Here is an 18,703-nt window from a genome sequence, read left to right as displayed (position 1 = left end):
ACGAAGATAATACAAGTAAAACTACCTTGGCTGCTACATACTCCACAGATAAGAACAAGTTCCCCTCCATACTACGAGAAAATGGGAGGATAGTCTATTCTGATGAGACACTCCCATTCAAAGGGATGGGAACCCCCAGAATTGTCTTTAGACAAAGGAGATCTCTTAAAGATATTTTACAACGGAAAAACTTAGTTAGATAATGTGAAACCAGGTTTCTACAAATGTAGCAGATGTACAACATGCAATGAAATGTTAGTGAGTCGCTTCTTCCATCATCCTAGGAATAGAAAGAAATACTATTACAAGCATAGAATGACATGCACCACTCATTTTGTGGTTTATCTACTGCACTGTCCTTGTAGTCTATTTTATGTCGGGAAAACTAGTGACGACCTGAGGACCCGAATGGTGAATCATAGAAGCGCAATCAGCACAGCGATCAAGAAAAAAGAATCAGACCAACCAGTGGCTCGCCACTTTATGCAAAGAGGCCATAACGAGGCTGACTTGAGATACACTTTAATTGATCACGTACCTCCACTACCTAGAGGTGGTGACCGTAACAAAGTACTTTTGTAGAGAGAAGCAAGATGGACTTATGATTTTGAAACGCTCATTCCAAAGGGTTTGAATACTAAAATTGAATGGCATAGCTTCCTCTAGTGCCCCTAGCCCAATATATTACCCAGCTTCATTAATCTATAGATGTGTTTAGCTTTGCCGGATCTAATAAACCTGATAGATTCTGATATAATTATGTCCAAGTTCCTTGCATAATTCTCTCCATAGGATATGTTATTTGCCAAATATCTAAATATTGTCTTACCTAGCATCAGTTCTCATTCAGGTTTAGAGGTGAGAAATATAGTGTTTACGTATACCTATATTGATCGTATGTGCCTTTAATCATGGTGTACTATTATGGTTAAGTATAAGATATTGCAATGTTTGATGTTGTGACATTTTTGTACTTTGTTTTTAATGTAATAGTTTAGTTAGATATAGTTGCACGGTACCTATATGGATAACACGAAAACACTGTTTGTAAAGAGTTGTGACGCATGCATTGTGCCGGGTAACTACCGCTCGTATGCATATACTCTGAGATATATCTAAAATAAGAAAGACACATAATAGCTGCACATATATCTTAACATAGTGATTTTTCATTTTAATGTTTATTACAGCTAACTACATGTTCACAAAGTATTGATAAGCTGAATGTAAACAGCGGCTGATCTCCTAAGCAACACATAACGCCTAGTAATGACGTAAGCAATGCGCCGGGAGTCTGTAGCTGAAACACACAAGGTGATTAGAGATAATTGGGATCACATAGTGGTAAGTAGGGCATATTAGTTTGTGTTGTTACATGCATTTTTGTATAAGTCTGAGGATGGGGGTAAAACCCTGAAAATCCACAACCATGTGATGTATATACTTGTCCAGGTGGACATGAAATAGATAAATACAGTTACAAATTATATAGTTCAGGGTACATATTTCTTTTTTGCCGATTATGTGGTACAAGATGATCTTTTGATTTACTAAAATTCATTTAGTTATATTTTGCCCTAAATAATTGTAGGCCTTACATGAGAAATTTAACATTCACAATGGAGCGAATCAAATAATTAAAATTTTTAAAAATGTTTATTTTTATCTCTCTCTGGTAAACCACATATTGTGATCTTAGAATAAAGGTTTTAACAATCTTTTTTTTTGCAGTGACTTATGCTAAGTAATAACTTTGCTTACTTGAAAGTTTTTAAAATTTTTACAGACGATATCAGAAATTGCAGAAGATTATGAAGCCCTGGTAAGGATCTGCTTTTGAAACTCCAAACTTTGCATGCTGGATGCAGCTCGCTTGCACGCTGTAAATGTTCTTTTATTTTATCTCTTATTTGGCAAACAGCAGCAAGCTGTATGTCGCTTTCTTGCATGGAATGTGCTGGGATTTGGGCTTTTTCTGTTTTCTGTTACAGGCAACAACTTGTTAATCAAAAGTTAATTTTTTTTGCATTCTGTATTAACTTTGCATGTCATTGTTGTCACACATATTTGTATAATTTTATTAATATGTAATTTGTAGTAAGAGGAAAGATAGTCTCAGATGTATTGGTGTTTGATAAGGAGAGATTGAAGAAGAGAGTTTGATTGGGTAAAGGAAAGGAATAGAACATGGAAAATGCTGAATTTAAGATGGTTATCAGCACTAAAAATGTACTTGTTTATTCTTTATTGTACTTGAATGAGTGTGGGCTAATGTAGACAATATAAGTTAATAAAAAGAAATTAAAAATGTAAAAATTAATTTTGACGCAAATTGATTTTAATAACTAATTTATAGATGAAGTCATTCTTTTTGCTGTTATAGCATGTTTTTTCCCTTCAAAAGTAGAAAATAATTTCAGAATTTAAAATGCTTGTACAGTCCCATGTGGATATTTACGGCTAGATTTAGAGTTTGGCGTTAGCCGTCAAAACCAGCGTTAGAGGCTCCTAACGCTGGTTTTGGGCTACCGCCGGTATTTAGAGTCAGTCAGGAAAGGGTCTAACGCTCACTTTCCAGCCGCGACTTCCATACCGCAGATCCCCTTACGTCATTTGCGTATCCTATCTTTTCAATGGGATCTTTCTAACGCTGGTATTTAGAGTCGTGGCTGAAGTGAGTGTTAGAAATCTAACGACAAAACTCCAGCCGCAGAAAAAAGTCAGTAGTTAAGAGCTTTCTGGGCTAACGCCGGTTTATAAAGCTCTTAACTACTGTGCTCTAAAGTACACTAACACCCATAAACTACCTATGTACCCCTAAACCGAGGCCCCCCACATCGCCGCCACTCTACCTTAAAAAATTTTAACCCCTAATCTGCCGACCGCACACCGCCGCCACTTACATTATCCCTATGTACCCCTAATCTGCTGCCCCTAACACCGCCGACCCCTATATTATATTTATTAACCCTTAATCTGCCGCCCCCAACGTTGCCTCCACCTACCTACAATTATTAACCCCTAATCTGCCGACCGGACCTCACCGCCACAATAATAAATGTATTAACCCCTAATCCGCCTCACTCCTGCCTCAATAACCCTATAATAAATAGTATTAACCCCCTAATCTGCCCTCCCTAACATCGCCGACACCTAACTTCAAGTATTAACCCCTAATCTGCCGACCGGACCTCACCGCTACTCTAATAAATTTATTAACCCCTAAAGCTAAGTCTAACCCTGACACCCCCCTAAATTAAATATAATTTAAATCTAACGAAATAAATTAACTCTTATTAAATAAATTATTCCTATTTAAAGCTAAATACTGTAAAATAAACCCTAATATAGCTACAATATAAATTATAATTATATTGTAGCTATTTTAGGGTTTATATTTATTTTACAGGCAACTTTGTATTTATTTTAACCAGGTACAATAGCTATTAAATAGTTAAGAACTATTTAATAGCTACCTAGTTAAAATAATTACAAAATTACCTGTAAAATAATCCTAACCTAAGTTACAATTAAACCTAACACTACACTATCAATAAATAAATAAAATAAAATACCTACAAATAAATACAATTAAATAAACTAACTAAAGTACAAAAAATAAAAAAATTAATTACAAACATAATAAAAATATTACAAAAATGTTAAGCTAATTACACCTACTCTAAGCCCCCTAATAAAATAACAAAGCCCCCCAAAATAAAAAAAATGCCCTGCCCTATTCTAAAATTAAAATAGAAAAGCTCTTTTACCTTACCAGCCCTTAAAAGGGCCTTTTGCGGGGCATACCCCAAAGAATTCAGCTCTTTTGCCTGTAAAAAAAAACATACAATACCCCCCCCCAACATTACAACCCACCACCCACATACCCCTAATCTAACCCAAACCCCCCTTAAATAAACCTAACACTAAGCCCCTGAAGATCTTCCTACCTTGTCTTCACCATGCCAGGTATCACCGATCGCTCCAGGCTCCGAAGTCTTCATCCAAGCCCAAGCGGGGGCTGGAGATCCATCATCTGGCTGAAGTCTTCTATCAAGCGGTGGCTGAAGAGGTCCAGAAGAGGCTCCAAAGTCTTCATGCTATCCGGGCAGAAGAGTAGATCCGGACAGGCAACCATCTTCTTCCAAGCGGTGACAAGCGGCTCCATCTTGAAGACCTTCGGCGCGGATCCATCCTCTTCTTCCGACGTCCTAAGTCCGAATGAAGGTTCCTTTAAATGACGTCATCCAAGATGTCGTCCCTCGAATTCCGATTGGCTGATAGGATTCTATCAGCCAATCGGAATTAAGGTAGGGAAAATCTGATTGGCTGATTGAATCAGCCAATCGGATTGAACTTGAATCTGATTGGCTGATTCCATCAGCCAATCAGATTTTTCCTACCTTAATTCCGATTGGCTGATAGAATCCTATCAGCCAATCGGAATTCGAGGGACGCCATCTTGGATGACGTCATTTAAAGGAACCTTCCTTCGGACTTAGGACGTCCCAAGAAGAGGATGGATCCGCGCCGGAGGTCTTCAAGATGGAGCGCTTGTCACCGCTTGGAAGAAGATGGTTGCCGGTCCGAATCTACTCTTCTGCCCGGATAGCATGAAGACTTTGGATAGAAGACTTCAGCCGGATGATGGATCTCCAGCCCCCGCTTGGGCTTGGATGAAGACTTCGGAGCCTGGAGCGATCTGTGATACCTGGCATGGTGAAGACAAGGTAGGAAGATCTTCAGGGGCTTAGTGTTAGGTTTATTTAAGGGGGTTTGGGTTAGATTAGGGGTATGTGGGTGGTGGGTTGTAATGTTGGGGGGGTATTGTATGTTTTTTTTACAGGCAAAAGAGCTGAATTCTTTGGGGTATGCCCCGCAAAAGGCCCTTTTAAGGGCTGGTAAGGTAAAAGAGCTTTTCTATTTTAATTTTAGAATAGGGTAGGGCATTTTTTTATTTTGGGGGGCTTTATTTTATTAGGGGGCTTAGAGAAGGTGTAATTAGCTTAAAATTGTTGTAATATGTTTATTATGTTTGTAATTATTTTTTTTATTTTTTGTAACTTAGCTTTTTTTATTTTTTGTACTTTAGTTAGTTTATTTAATTGTATTTATTTGTAGGTATTTTATTTAATTTATTTATTGATAGTGTAGTGTTAGGTTTAATTGTAGATAATTGTATGTATTTTATTTAATTAATTTATTGCTAGTGTAGTGTTAGGTTTAATTGTAACTTAGGTTAGGATTTATTTTACAGGTAATTTTGTAATTATTTTAACTAGGTAGCTATTAAATAGTTATTAACTATTTAATAGCTATTGTACCTGGTTAAAATAAATAAAAAGTTGCCTGTAAAATAAATATAAATCCTAAAATAGCTACAATATAATTATAATTTATATTGTAGCTATATTAGGGTTTATTTTACAGGTAAGTATTTAGCTTTAAATAGGAATAATTTATTTAATAAGAGTTAATTTATTTTGTTAGATTTAAATTATATTTAACTTAGGGGGGTGTTAGTGTTAGGGTTAGACTTAGCTTTAGGGGTTAATAAATTTATTAGAGTAGCGGCGAGGTCCGGTCGGCAGATTAGGGGTTAATACTTGAAGTTAGATGTCGGCGATGTTAGGGAGGGCAGATTAGGGGTTCATACTATTTATTATAGGGTTAGTGAGGCGGATTAGGGGTTAATACATTTATTATAGTAGCGAAGAGGTCCGGTCGGCAGATTAGGGGTTAATACTTGAAGTTAGATGTCGGCGATGTTAGGGAGGGCAGATTAGGGGTTCATACTATTTATTATAGGGTTAGTGAGGCGGATTAGGGGTTAATACATTTATTATAGTAGCGAAGAGGTCCGGTCGGCAGATTAGGGGTTAATTATTGTAGGTAGCTGGCGGCGACGTTGTGGGGGGCAGATTAGGGGTTAATAAATATAATATAGGGGTCGGCGGTGTTAGGGGCAGCATATTAGGGGTACATAGGTATAATGTAGGTTGCGGCGGTGTTCGGAGCGGCAGATTAGGGGTTAATAATAATATGCAGGGGTCAGCAATAGCGGGAGCGGCAGATTAGGGGTTAATAAGTGTAAGGTTAGGGGTGTTTAGACTCGGGGTACATGTTAGGGTGTTAGGTGCAGACTTAGGAAATGATATTGTGTGTGTGTATGTATATATGTATGTATGTATGTATGTATGTATGTATATATATATATATATATATATATATATATATATATATATATATATATATATATATACATATATAGATATAATGTGTATATATATATATATATATATATATTACACCCACTGCCTGTTCATAAAAGGAAGCCAAAACATTTTTTTTGTTTCTGTTTATAAAATTATTTGTGATGCATGTTTTTTACCCAGTGGCTAATTCCATTTTTAGAATCAAAGCATTGCATAAGATAATTAGATAGATCTGCATCACAGTTATTTATGAACAGAAAACACCCTTAGGTAATTGACTTTTTTTTTCTCCAGAAACTTAATTATGATCTGTATTCATTAATCTTTAAATTACATTTTTAAATTATACCTATAAGTGATTTTAGTGATTGCATACTTTTTTTCAATATTCAAATTTAATTTTCTTTAAAAAACAAACCTTAGTATTTAGAATGTTGTTAGATTAGTGTATATCTTTTTATGTTTGTATAGGTAGTATTACATTTAAATAATCAAGATACACTTTTATTGCTTAAAATACACATGCTAAATGAAATCAACAAAAACCTAGAGAATTTATTCTACAAAATATTTTTTATTACAAAAAAAATAGGAAATTGAGAAACAGACTAATTTTCTTTATTTAAAGAGTTTAAATATAAAATTGATAAATTAATAAATATTTTCAAAATAATCAATTCATTTTTCTTCCAGAATTCTTTGTTTCTATAACAAAACAAATCATATGTATCTTCTATAAACAAAATAAGAAGTCTGTTGTGCGAATAACCTCAATTTCCTTCCTAAGATAGGGAGAGTCCACGGTTTCATTCCTTGCTGTTGGGAAATAACACCTGGCCACCAGGAGGAGGCAAAAGACACCCCAGCCAAATGCTTAAATATCCCTCCCACTTCCTTATTACCCCAGTTATTCTTTGCCTTTTGTCACGTTAGGAGGTGGCAGAGAAGTGTCAGAAGATTCGGAGAGTCCTGAAAAAGGGTATCTGCCCTTCGAGATAGGACTGGAGTTTTAAGTAGTCATGTCAACCTCTCTGAGTCTGGAGATGCAGGTAAAGTTTTTCTGCAAAACCATCCAGACTACTGCTAACAGCTCCTAAGCAATCAGTGTTGACAAGTTTCACTGCCTGCTTTCACTCACTCAAGTCCATGTCAGGAGCGCTGCTATAAGACTCAGACTTGAGGACTGTGTTCTGTTCCACAGCATGGATCCTGGAGGTAAGATTGTTTTAATTTTTACACATAAAATGCTATAACAGGGTCACAGTGTGGCTCCTTTATACCTTGATAGGATCCAGTGTTAATATCCTCTGAAGGGGGTTTATTGAACCCCCTTCAGAGTGTTCAGTGTATTAATTATTTACATGGTGCTTTGTGTAATTTTTTTCCTGGGCTGATAGACTGTGTGTTTTTGGCTGGAACCAACAGGTTTCACTTTTAAGTTTCACTTTCGTTTTTGAAAGTGTTGCACAGCTCCTATTAGTTGCTGTACTTGTAATAACAAGGGAAGTACTGTCTTGCACTCCATGTAACCAGGTGTGGTCTATGTTCATTTCCTCCATTCTGGCTGAGACTTGAACCTGAGGAGAGTGTTTCCTCTGTTTACTGTCTGGGTCTAGGAGGTGGTGAGTGCTCCAGCCATTGGGAGTATAAAGGTGCAGTTTTCTATAATAAAAAAAAAAAAAACATTTTTATTTGTGTCCTTCTGTGGGTATAACCTGAGCTATGGAGGACTCGGACATGTTAGAAGGTACTTCTTCTGTACTAAATCATACCTGTTTATATTGTGAGGAGATTGTGGTTTTCTGGCCCACCCAATTATGTTTCACATGCCTTAACACTGTTATAAAGTCTAAGAAGGGAGACAAGCCTGCTAAGGCTCTTAGTTACTCTGATCCGTCTACCTCTTAGGACTCGGCGTCCCGTGAGAATACTACCCTTGCTACATTATCCACTCCACATGCAGTTCCCCGTAGCAAATCTAATCCTCCATTCGGAGGGGACCTTCTTCCTGCGGACTTTGCCATGCATTTACAAATGGCGGTGTCTGCGGCCCTCAGTGCATTACCTCACTCTAACAAACGCAAGAGAAAGGTTAAACATAGCTCTCCTGACCCAGAGTCATGTAAATATTTATCGGATTTAGCTATTATGTCCCAGTTATCCGATGATGAGTTAACCTCTGTAGCTTCAGAGGGAGAACTTTCTGGTTCATAGTCCTTAGCGTCTAAGCCTCCTACTGCGGAGGAACTGTCCTTTGGATTTAAAATTGAGCACTTGCATTTTTTTTTTAAAGGAGGTTCTGTCTACATTAGAGGTTCAAGAGGCCGCACTGCCTGAAGAAACTATGATACCTAAATTAGACAGAGTTTACGAAGACAGGAAAGTCCCTTTGACTTTTCCTGTGCCGGTTAAGATGGCGAACATTATTAAGAATGCATGGGAAAGAATTGGTTCTTCCTTTTTCCCCCTCGTCTACTTTTAGAAAGTTGTTCCTGATCCTGGATTCTCAACTAGATTTGTGGGACTCCATTCCTAAGGTGAATGGTTCTATCTCTATGCTTGCTAAACATACTACTATACCACTTGAGGATAGTTCTTCGCTCAGGGAGCCGATGGATAAGAAAATGGAAACCTTTCTGAGAAAGATGTTTTAACATATGGGATTTTTGTTTCAACCGGTGGCTGCAGTTACCTACTGGTGCGACTCTTTGTCAAAACTCACTAAGGTGGAGTCTCCCCTCGAGGATATTTTAAGACAGAATTAAAGCTCTGAGAATTGCTAATTTTGTGATGTGAAAATGCAAATTATTCACCTAAATGCAAAGGCCTCTGGCTTTACGGTCCTAGCCTGCCGGGCGCTCTGGTTGAAGTCTTGGTCTGCGGATATGACTTCTAAGTCCAGACTCCTTTTTCTTCCTTTCAAGAGAGATTTTATTTGACCCAGGCCTGGACTCCATTATTTCTACAGTTACCGGAGGCATGGGTACAAAAAGAGAAGCGCTCTACCAGGAACGAACAACAGCTCAGTGGCTTGTTCTATGGCGATTTACCACCCGGAAGCAGCCTCTTTTAGACCAGTGTGCTTTTCACAGAAGAAAACTTTCCTGAAGTATATCAGTCTGATCCTGCCAAGTAAAGTCAGTCCAGCCCCGAAATACCAGGCAATTCTCCTCTGAACAAGGAACATGACAACCCCAGACGATCGTTTCGGCCTCCTATGGGCCTCGTCAGTGAGGTGCAGCCACATTCCTCTAAGAACACTGGGCAAGGAGTCCACGTCTGGTTTCCCCCATCACCCATAGGGAGACTTCCCCAGGGTCATAATAATTTGCATACAAAAAGAGAAGCGCTCTACCAGGAACGAACAACAGCTCAGTGGCTTGTTCTATGGCGATTTACCACCCGGAAGCAGCCTCTTTTAGACCATTGTGCTTTTCACAGAAGAAAACTTTCCTGAAGTATATCAGTCTGATCCTGCCAAGTAAGGTCAGTCCAGCCCCGAAATACCAGGCAATTCTCCTCTGAACAAGGAACATGACAACCCCAGACGATCGTTTCGGCCTCCTATGGGCCTCGTCCGTGAGGTGCAGCCACATTCCTCTAAGCACACTGGGCAAGGAGTCCACGTCTGGTTTCCCCCATCACCCATAGGGAGACTTCCCCAGGGTCATAATAATTTGCATACAAAAAGAGAAGCGCTCTACCAGGAACGAACAACAGCTCAGTGGCTTGTTCTATGGCGATTTACCACCCGGAAGCAGCCTCTTTTAGACCAGTGTGCTTTTCACAGAAGAAAACTTTCCTGAAGTATATCAGTCGGATCCTGCCAAGTAAGGTCAGTCCAGCCCCGAAATACAAGGCAATTCTCCTCTGAACAAGGAACATGACAACCCCAGACGATCGTTTCGGCCTCCTATGGGCCTCGTCAGTGAGGTGCAACCACATTCCTCTAAGCACACTGGGCAAGGAGTCCACGTCTGGTTTCCCCCATCACCCATAGGGAGACTTCCCCAGGGTCATAATAATTTGCATACAAAAAAAGAAGCGCTCTACCAGGAATGAACAACAGCTCAGTGGCTTGTTCTATGGCGATTTACCACCCGGAAGCAGCCTCTTTTAGACCAGTGTGCTTTTCACAGAAGAAAACTTTCCTGAAGTATATCAGTCTGATCCTGCCAAGTAAGGTCAGTCCAGCCCCGAAATACCAGGCAATTCTCCTCTGGACAAGGAACATGACAACCCCAGACGATCGTTTCGGCCTCCTATGGGCCTCGTCAGTGAGGTGCAGCCACATTCCTCTAAGCACACTGGGCAAGGAGTCCACGTCTGGTTTCCCCCATCACCCATAGGGAGACTTCCCCAGGGTCATAATAATTTGCATACAAAAAGAGAAGCGCTCTACCAGGAACGAACAACAGCTCAGTGGCTTGTTCTATGGCGATTTACCACCCGGAAGCAGCCTCTTTTAGACCAGTGTGCTTTTCACAGAAGAAAACTTTCCTGAAGTATATCAGTCTGATCCTGCCAAGTAAGGTCAGTCCAGCCCCGAAATACCAGGCAATTCTCCTCTGAACAAGGAACATGACAACCCCAGACGATCGTTTTGGCCTCCTATGGGCCTTGTCAGTGAGGTGCAGCCACATTCCTCTAAGCACACTGGGCACGTCTGGTTTCCCCCATCACCCATAGGGAGACTTCCCTATGGGTGCCTTCCTACCGCAAGATAAGAACAACAAGTCAAAGGGACGACAATCTTTTTATTTTTGTTCTATTCGTTCTGACAAATCCCAATGACAACAATCCTCCTCCAAGCCCAAGCAACCCAGTCCTTGGAAGCCGGCTCAGTCCTGAAATAAATCCAAGCAGAATAAGAAGCCCGCCGAAAACAAATCGGTATGAAGGGGCGGCCTCCGATCCGGAATTGGATCGTGTAGGGGTCAGACTGTCTTTTTTCAGATGCCTGATTCAAGGACGTACAGGATCAGTGGTTCCTGGAGGTGGTATCTCAGGGATACAAGATAGGCTTCAAATCTCATCCGCCAATGGGCAGATTCCTTTTCTCGAATCTGTCTACCAGACCAGAAAAGAGGGATACCTTTCTAGGGTGCGTTCGGGATCTATCCTCCTTATGAGTTGTTCTTCTGGTGCCTATCGAAGAAAGAGGTTTGGGGTTTTATTTAAATCTTTTCGTGGTCCCAAAGAAGGAGGGAACTTTCCAACCAATTCTGGACCTAAAGTGCTTAAACAAATTTCTCAGTGTCCCTTCCTTCAAGATAGACAATAAGGTCCATCCTTCCTTTTATTCAGGAAGGCCAGTTTATGACCACTATAGATCTGAAGGAGGCTTACCTTCATGTTCCAATCCATAGGGAACACTTTTAGTTCCTGAGGTTTGCATTCCTGGACCAGCACTTCCAGTTCATTGCCCTTCCGTTTGGCCTAGCTACTGCTCCAAGAATCTTTACAAAGGTTCTGGGGGCTCTTCTAGCCTTTGCCAGAACTCAGGGTATTGCAGTAGCCCCATACTTGGACGATATTCTGGTGTAAGCATCATCCTTTCATCTTGCGGAAGAATTCTCAGAGTCCCTTCTCAGTCTCCTTCGATCACATGGATAGAAGATAAACTTGTCCCAAGTACCAGGGTGGGATTCCTGGGTACTATAATAGACTCCATAACCATGAGGATATTTCTAACAGACCAGAGACGTTGCAAGCTAACTTCGGCATGTCTTGCCCTCCGGACCTCCTCGAGTCCCACTGTTTCTCAGTGTATGGAGGTGATTGGTCTCATGGTGTCCTGCATGGACATCATTCCTTTTGTCAGGTTCCGTCTCAGACCTTTACAACTGTGCATGCTGAGGCAGTGGAACGGCGATCATTCAGATCTGTCTTAACAGATTGTATTAGACAGCCGGTCGAGAGAATTGCTCACTTGGTTGCTCTGTCCAGATCATCTGTCCCGAGGGACATGCTTCTTAAGACCATCCTGGGAGATTGTGACTACAGCCTCAAGCCTATCCTGATGGGGAGCTGTTTGGGACTCAGGAGGAGTCCTCCCTCCTGATCAATATTTTGGAACTATGGGCAATCTTCAAGGCATTGATGGCTTGGCCACTTCTGGGTTTGTCCCAGTTTATCAGATTCCAATCTGACATTATTACCTCGGTGGCTTACATCAACCATCAGGGGAGAACGAGAAGTTCCTTGTCGATGAAGGAAGTATCTTAAATTCTGGAGTGGGCGGACGCCCACAGCTGCTCGCTGTCAGTGATCCACATTCTGGGTGTGGACAACTAGGAGGTGGATTTTCTCAGCAGACAATCCTTCCATCCAGGGGAATGGTCTCTCCATCCTGAGCTGTTTGCAGAGATATGCAGCAAGTGGGGAATGCAGGAGATAGATCTCATGGCGTCCCGTCTCAATATTAAGCTACCTAAATATGGGTTTGAGGGATCCTTAAGCGGATCTAATAGATGCACTAGCAGTGTCCTGGAGGTTTAAACTCATATATCTTTTCCCTCCATTATCGCTTCTTCCTCAAGTGGTGGCCCGCATTAAGCAGGAGCGGGTATCCGTAATCCTGATTTCTCCATCGTGGCCACGGACGTGGTTCGCGAATCTAGTGGGGATTTCTTCATCTCCTCTGTGGAAGTTACCTTGTTGCAGAGACCTGCTGATACAAGGTGCATTTGTTCATCAATATCTAGATTCTCTGAGGCTGACTGTGTGAAGATTAAATGCTTAGTCTTAGCCAGGAGAGGTTTCTCTGAGAGTGTCATTGATACTCTTATTCAAGCTCGTAAACCAGTTACTCAGCGTATCTACCACAAGATGTTGAGGACCTACTTATTCTGGTGTGAAGAGCGTGGTTTTTCCTGGCATAGAGTTAAGGTTGCCAGGATCTTATCTTTTCTCCAGGATGGGCTGGAGACTGGCCTTTTTGCTAGTTCCCTGAGGAGGACAGATTTCGGCCCTGTCGGTTTTGTTGCACAAGAGACTGACTGAGATTCCATATGTGCAGTCCTTTGTTAAGGCTCTGATTAAGATCAGAACTGTGTTTAGATCTGTGACTCCTCCTTGGAGCCTAAATCTTGTTTTTCGGGTTTTGCAACAGGTTCTGTTTGAGCCTCTTCATTCCGTTGACATTAAATTGTTATCTCGGAAGCTTCTCTTTTTATTGGCTATTGCCTCTGCATGGAGAGTTTCTGAGATCTCTGCTTTGCAATGTGAGCCCCCTTATCTGATATTTCATGCAGATAAGGCAGTATTACGTACTAAATTTAGGTTTTCTTCCTAAGGTTGTGTCAGATCGCAACATCAATCAGGAGATTGTGGTTCCTTCCTTGTGTCCTAATTCTTCTTCATCAAAGGATAGCTTACTTCACAATTTGGATGTGGTTTGCGCCTTGAAGTTCTATCTTCAGGCTACTAAGGAGTTTAGACAATCTTCTTCTTTGTTTGTTGTCTATTCTGGGAAGCGTAAGGGACAGAAGGCTATTTTGACTTCCCTATCTTTTTGGTTAAGGAGTGTCACCTGCTTAGCTTATGAGACAGCGGGACATTGTCCTCCTGAGAGAATAACAGCTCAGTCCACTAGAGCAGTGGCTTCTTCTTGGGCCTTTAAGAAAGACACCTCTGTGGATCAGATTTGTAAGACGGCTACCTGGTCCTCCTTACATACTTTTTCAAACTTTTACAAGTTTGATGTTTTTGCTTCGGGTGAAGCAGCTTTCGGGAAAAAATATTTGCAGGCTGTGGTGCCCTCAGAATAGAGTCTGCCACTTCCTTTTTGTTCCCTGCCGTTATTCATTCAGTGTCCTCTGGAGCTTGGGTATAGTTTTTCCAACAGTAAGGAATGATGCCGTAGACTCCCTATCTTAGGAAGGAAAACATAATTTATGCTTACCAGATAAATTCCTTTCCTTCTAGATAGGGAGAGTCCACGGCCCCCGCACATTTTTTCTTGTCTATGGGCGGTCCCCTATTATTTATTTTATTCTTCTGGCACCATTTATACCCTTATGTTTCTCCTACTTTTCCTTGTTCCCTCGGCAGAATGACTGGGTTAATGAGGATGTGGGAGGGATATTTAAGCCTTTGGCTGGGGTGTCTTTGCCTCCTCCTGGTGGCCAGGTGTTGTATTTCCCAACAGAAAGGAATGAAGCCGTGGACTCTCCCTGTCCGGAAGGAAAGGAATTTATCTGGTAAGCATAAATTATGTTTTCAAATATTTTTTACAGATATACATGTTATCACCATTTTATATTTATTATTTTTCATAAGTCAGACCATTAACACAATGCAATATTTGTCTATTCTGTTCTAATTTTCAGTGGGTAGAAGTACATATTTTAACTCACAGACTACACCTTTTAATTTTAAACTTATTTTTGTATTTATTTAGTAATCCAATTCACTTTTTATTAATGAATGAATGAATTATTTTTTGTTTTATTGAGAATTTGATATTCAGCTTAAAATTATATATTTGGTTTATCCGTCACCTCTATAAGATATGTTAACTTTGAATTATAAACATAAATTATAATCTCTCATTGCTTATACTAAAATACAAGTTATAAAACCCCTAGAATTTATATTTTCAATTATAGGGGCATATCTATCATGCTCCATACGGAGCTTGATGCCCCGTGTTTCTGGCGAGCCTGCAGGCTCGCTAGAAACAGCAGTTATGAAGCAGCGGTCACAAAGACCGCTGCTCCATAACCTGTCTACCTGCTCTGAGCAGGTGGACAGACATCGCCGGAAATCAACCCGATCGAGTACGATCGGGTTGATTGACACCCCCCTGCTGGCGGCCTATTGGCCAAGAGTCTGCAGGGGACGGCGTTGCACCAGCAGCTCTTGTGAGCGTATTGCTCACCATATTCAGCGAGGTCTGGCGGACCTGATCCGCAGTGTTGGATCAGGTCCGCCAGCCCTTGATAAATAGGGGCCAATTTGTCAACACAATTATTATTTTTCATTACAATTTAAGTTGCATGAAGCCTGTGAATTATTGCTTTCATTAAACCATCTTATTTCTAGGATCTCACAATGTTTCTGCTCTTTTGCACGCTTTTAAGCTTCTCTCACAATAAATGTCTGTCTTCAGCTTTATAATTTTTAGTAAAAATCCATGGTGCTATGTTACTACGTATGGCATTAAGATTTTTCAAGCTGGCAATTGTCTCTCTTACAGTTTTGGAGAAATGTTATCCTTTACCTTAACTGCATTTGTGGAGCTAATGGATCATGGCATTGTATCGTGGGATACTTTTTCTGTGGCGTTTATTAAAAAAGTGAGTGGATCAAGCGTTATAGAAACCAGAATGAATTTTAATTGTAGGTGGTTCTCCATCTGCATATGTTTAATTGTTTGTTCCAGATAAATTAAGTTATTCTGCATAGTGTTGGTTCCAAGAATCTGTAGGTGCTATGCTTACTCTGTTCATTGTAATAAAATAATAATAATTTTCTGAGAACTAAATGTGTTTATAACTCTCTAAATGTGTATATGAGCATGGCAGTTAGAAGTTTATTGCTCTTAATTAACTGAGCCATTTATTACTGAACTGTCAATTATAGGACGATAGATGAAATAAGCCTGTTTTATATTAGAGATGCATATTCATTATTTAACTTAACTTTATATATATGTTTTAATTTTTTTTTTGTAGATAGCAAGTTATGTCAACAAGTCAGCAATGGATGTCTCCATTTTGCAAAGATCGCTAGCTATCCTGGAGTCTATGGTTCTTAACAGTCATGATCTATATCAAAAAGTGGCACAAGAGATCACTATTGGACAGTTGATACCACATCTTCAAGGGTATTTTTTTCTTTTTTGTTTTGTTTATGTGTTTTTTTTTTTAAAGGGATATGAAACCCAAACATATTCTTTTATGATTTAGACAGACCATACAATATTAAAAAAGTTTCCAATTTACTTCTATTATCAAATTTGCTTTGTTCCCATGATATTCTTTGTCCAAGGGATACTTAGGCTCCTAAGCTTACGTTCCTGCTTTTCAGCAAAAGATACCAAGAGAACTAAGAAAATTTGACAATAGAAGTAAATTGCATTTAAATGTAACAAGCTCTATATTCTCACCCTCTTTCTATGGACACAAGTCCTTAACTGCCAGTACAAACCAACGGTTTATTAGGTATGGGACATACAATTTAGTGGTACACTCCCATGAATCTGGCAAGTTTCGTGCACGCACACATTGGATTTGGGATGGGTTTGTAGCCTTGTTTAGGCATGACCTTCTGGATTGTCTAAGCCCTTTTTTGTAGGCATTAGTAAACAGGCTGTCCATACATCTGAAAGTTTTCTTTGTTTTCACTACTAGGGGGTGAAGTTGATATCTTCTTTTTTTCTTTCCTCAGTTTACGATAGGTGCAGGCTTCTGCTCTTGATTGTGTTACATTTAATTTCTGTGACTTGATTTATATTTTCTTCTGGTATTCTCCATCTGTTTTAAACAATGCTTAGTTGTCTTTGAAATTTAACTGTCAAGATAGTTATTTATATAAATTCAAGAATTATATACTTTAAATAAAACTTAAAACATTTGTAACACTTCCAGGTTGGCAGCTGGTGCCCTGGACCAATAATCTAATTTAAAAAAAAAACTAGTTTTACAGGAATAGGCATTGCCAAAAGAACACAAACAATAGCTGTGCTTATTGAAAGAGTATTGCTCTTTTTCTTCTTAAAAGGGAAGGGTCCACAGCTTCATTTATTACTTTTGGGAAATACAGAGCCTGACCACCAGGAGGAGGCAAAGACTTAAATACCTCCTCCACTTCCCTCATCCCCCAGTCAATCTTTGCCTTTCGTCACAGGAGGTTGGCAGAGAAGTGCCAGAAGTTCGAGAGAGTCTCTTGTGGAGGGTAGTACTCTTCGCAATGGGACTGGAGTTTTAAGTAGTCCTGTTGCCTCTCAGTGAGAGCATGGATGAAAGTTAGAGTCCGGAGATGCAGGGAGAGTTTTCCTGCGAACCCATCCCGACTCATATTAACAGCTCCTTGGTAATCAGCGTTGACGAGTTTCGCTGCCTACCTTTCTTCACACAAGTCCATGTCAGACGTGAGGCTACTATCTGTCACACTTGAAGGGCGGTGTTCCTGTTCCACGTCGTAGATTCCTGTAAGATCGTTTCATTTTATTTTGATATGTGAATGTGATGTTAAGGAAACAAGGTAGGGTCCCTGTGGGACTCCTTTTATGTTAATAAGGAATCATGGGTTAATATCTCCTGAGGGGGTTATTGAACAGGGGGGACTTTTAATCATGTTTGGTATATGGTTCTATCTGCAAATGTGTAGCTATACTTAGGCTCTCTGCCTTTTTGAAACATAACAGCCTTTTATTGACGCAATCTTCAAAATTGCACGCCCTTTTCGTGACTGACATGGTGCAACTCGTCACGGGTGCGATTACGTTGTTTTTCACTTCCGTATGCTGACTGTGTGCGACCGAAAGAGTCTTGCTCGTGGGTTGTCTGGTTCACAGGAGGTGGTGAGTGTCCCAGCCATTGGGGGTGTTAAAGGGTGCCAGTTAGTTTTTTGTCATTTTTGTAATCCCAAGATTATGGAGGATTCTGCTATGCGCGACATGGATGCCTCCGATACGGAGGATGTGTCTTGTGATGAATATGAAATGGCCCGGGTAATCAATGCCCATCAGTTATGTTCCGATTGCCGTTCTAGAGTACTCTCTTCTCCCAAAGCAGGGAGCTTAGAGTGCGTTGAGCCATCCACCTCCGAGGTTTCCATGACCCGTGAAGCGAGTGCCCCAGTCCATTTCCCGGCTTCGCAAACAGGTGTCCCTATGGCCTTTACTCCTTCTCCGGAGGGTGGCTTGTTTCCTGCAGAGATTACGGCACGGTTCCGCATGGACATTTCTATGGCGCTGAATTGTTTATATCTCCCAAGTGAAGTATTTCTAAGATACTGTCTGTGTTCCGTTAACCATGGCCCATCGAGCGTGAGATCGCCCAATTCAGTTCGGCCTTCTGGGAAAGCATTGGTTCCTGAGGTTTCAGTGGCCCCTATCTCGGGGCCAGGGTCTTCAGTTGATCCAGCGAGAGATGATTTTGCCTTCCGTTATAGGCTGGCTCACCTTCGTTTTCTTTTAAGACATGTTTTGGCAATGTTAGAGGATCCCATTCCTAGCGGGCCGAATCCTTAGAAGCTGGATTGCAAAAGGGATCTGACGTTTGGGGATAAAGCCAATCTCCTTAACGTCGCCATATTTTTCTTTTTCTTTGTTTTTCGGTTCCAGTTCTGAGCTTGGGTGAATGGGGCTTTTAATCGGCTAATCCCGTTGTCGTCCTCATTCACCTTGGGTGTTCACCCGATGGGTGCTGCCTTCATTTTATTTTTTTAATCCGGATGGATGTGTTTAATTTGTTTTTTCTTAAGCTCATGCCTGTTAGATTTTCATTTTTAGGAACGTTCTTCTCTGGAACTGATAC

The 18,703-nt window shown here is 40.4% G+C and overlaps 1 protein-coding gene across 1 annotated transcript in view; it reads left to right on the top strand.

Annotated features, from left to right (window-relative positions):
* The window catches only part of ELMO1 (engulfment and cell motility 1), a 1,021,083-nt gene that overhangs the window by 343,134 nt on the left and 659,246 nt on the right, over positions 1-18,703 (top strand). Inside the window, exons 8-10 of the mRNA XM_053714416.1 lie at positions 1,787-1,822; positions 15,418-15,517; positions 15,896-16,047. Of these exons, the coding sequence (XP_053570391.1) occupies positions 1,787-1,822; positions 15,418-15,517; positions 15,896-16,047 (288 nt within the window). The remainder of the gene's footprint in view (positions 1-1,786; positions 1,823-15,417; positions 15,518-15,895; positions 16,048-18,703) is intronic.

The sequence above is a fragment of the Bombina bombina genome, chromosome 5 (assembly GCF_027579735.1).
Source record: "Bombina bombina isolate aBomBom1 chromosome 5, aBomBom1.pri, whole genome shotgun sequence".
Classification (NCBI taxonomy): domain Eukaryota; kingdom Metazoa; phylum Chordata; class Amphibia; order Anura; family Bombinatoridae; genus Bombina; species Bombina bombina.
Note: the sequence above shows the minus strand (reverse complement) of the source record. Positions and strands in the feature narration are given on the sequence as shown.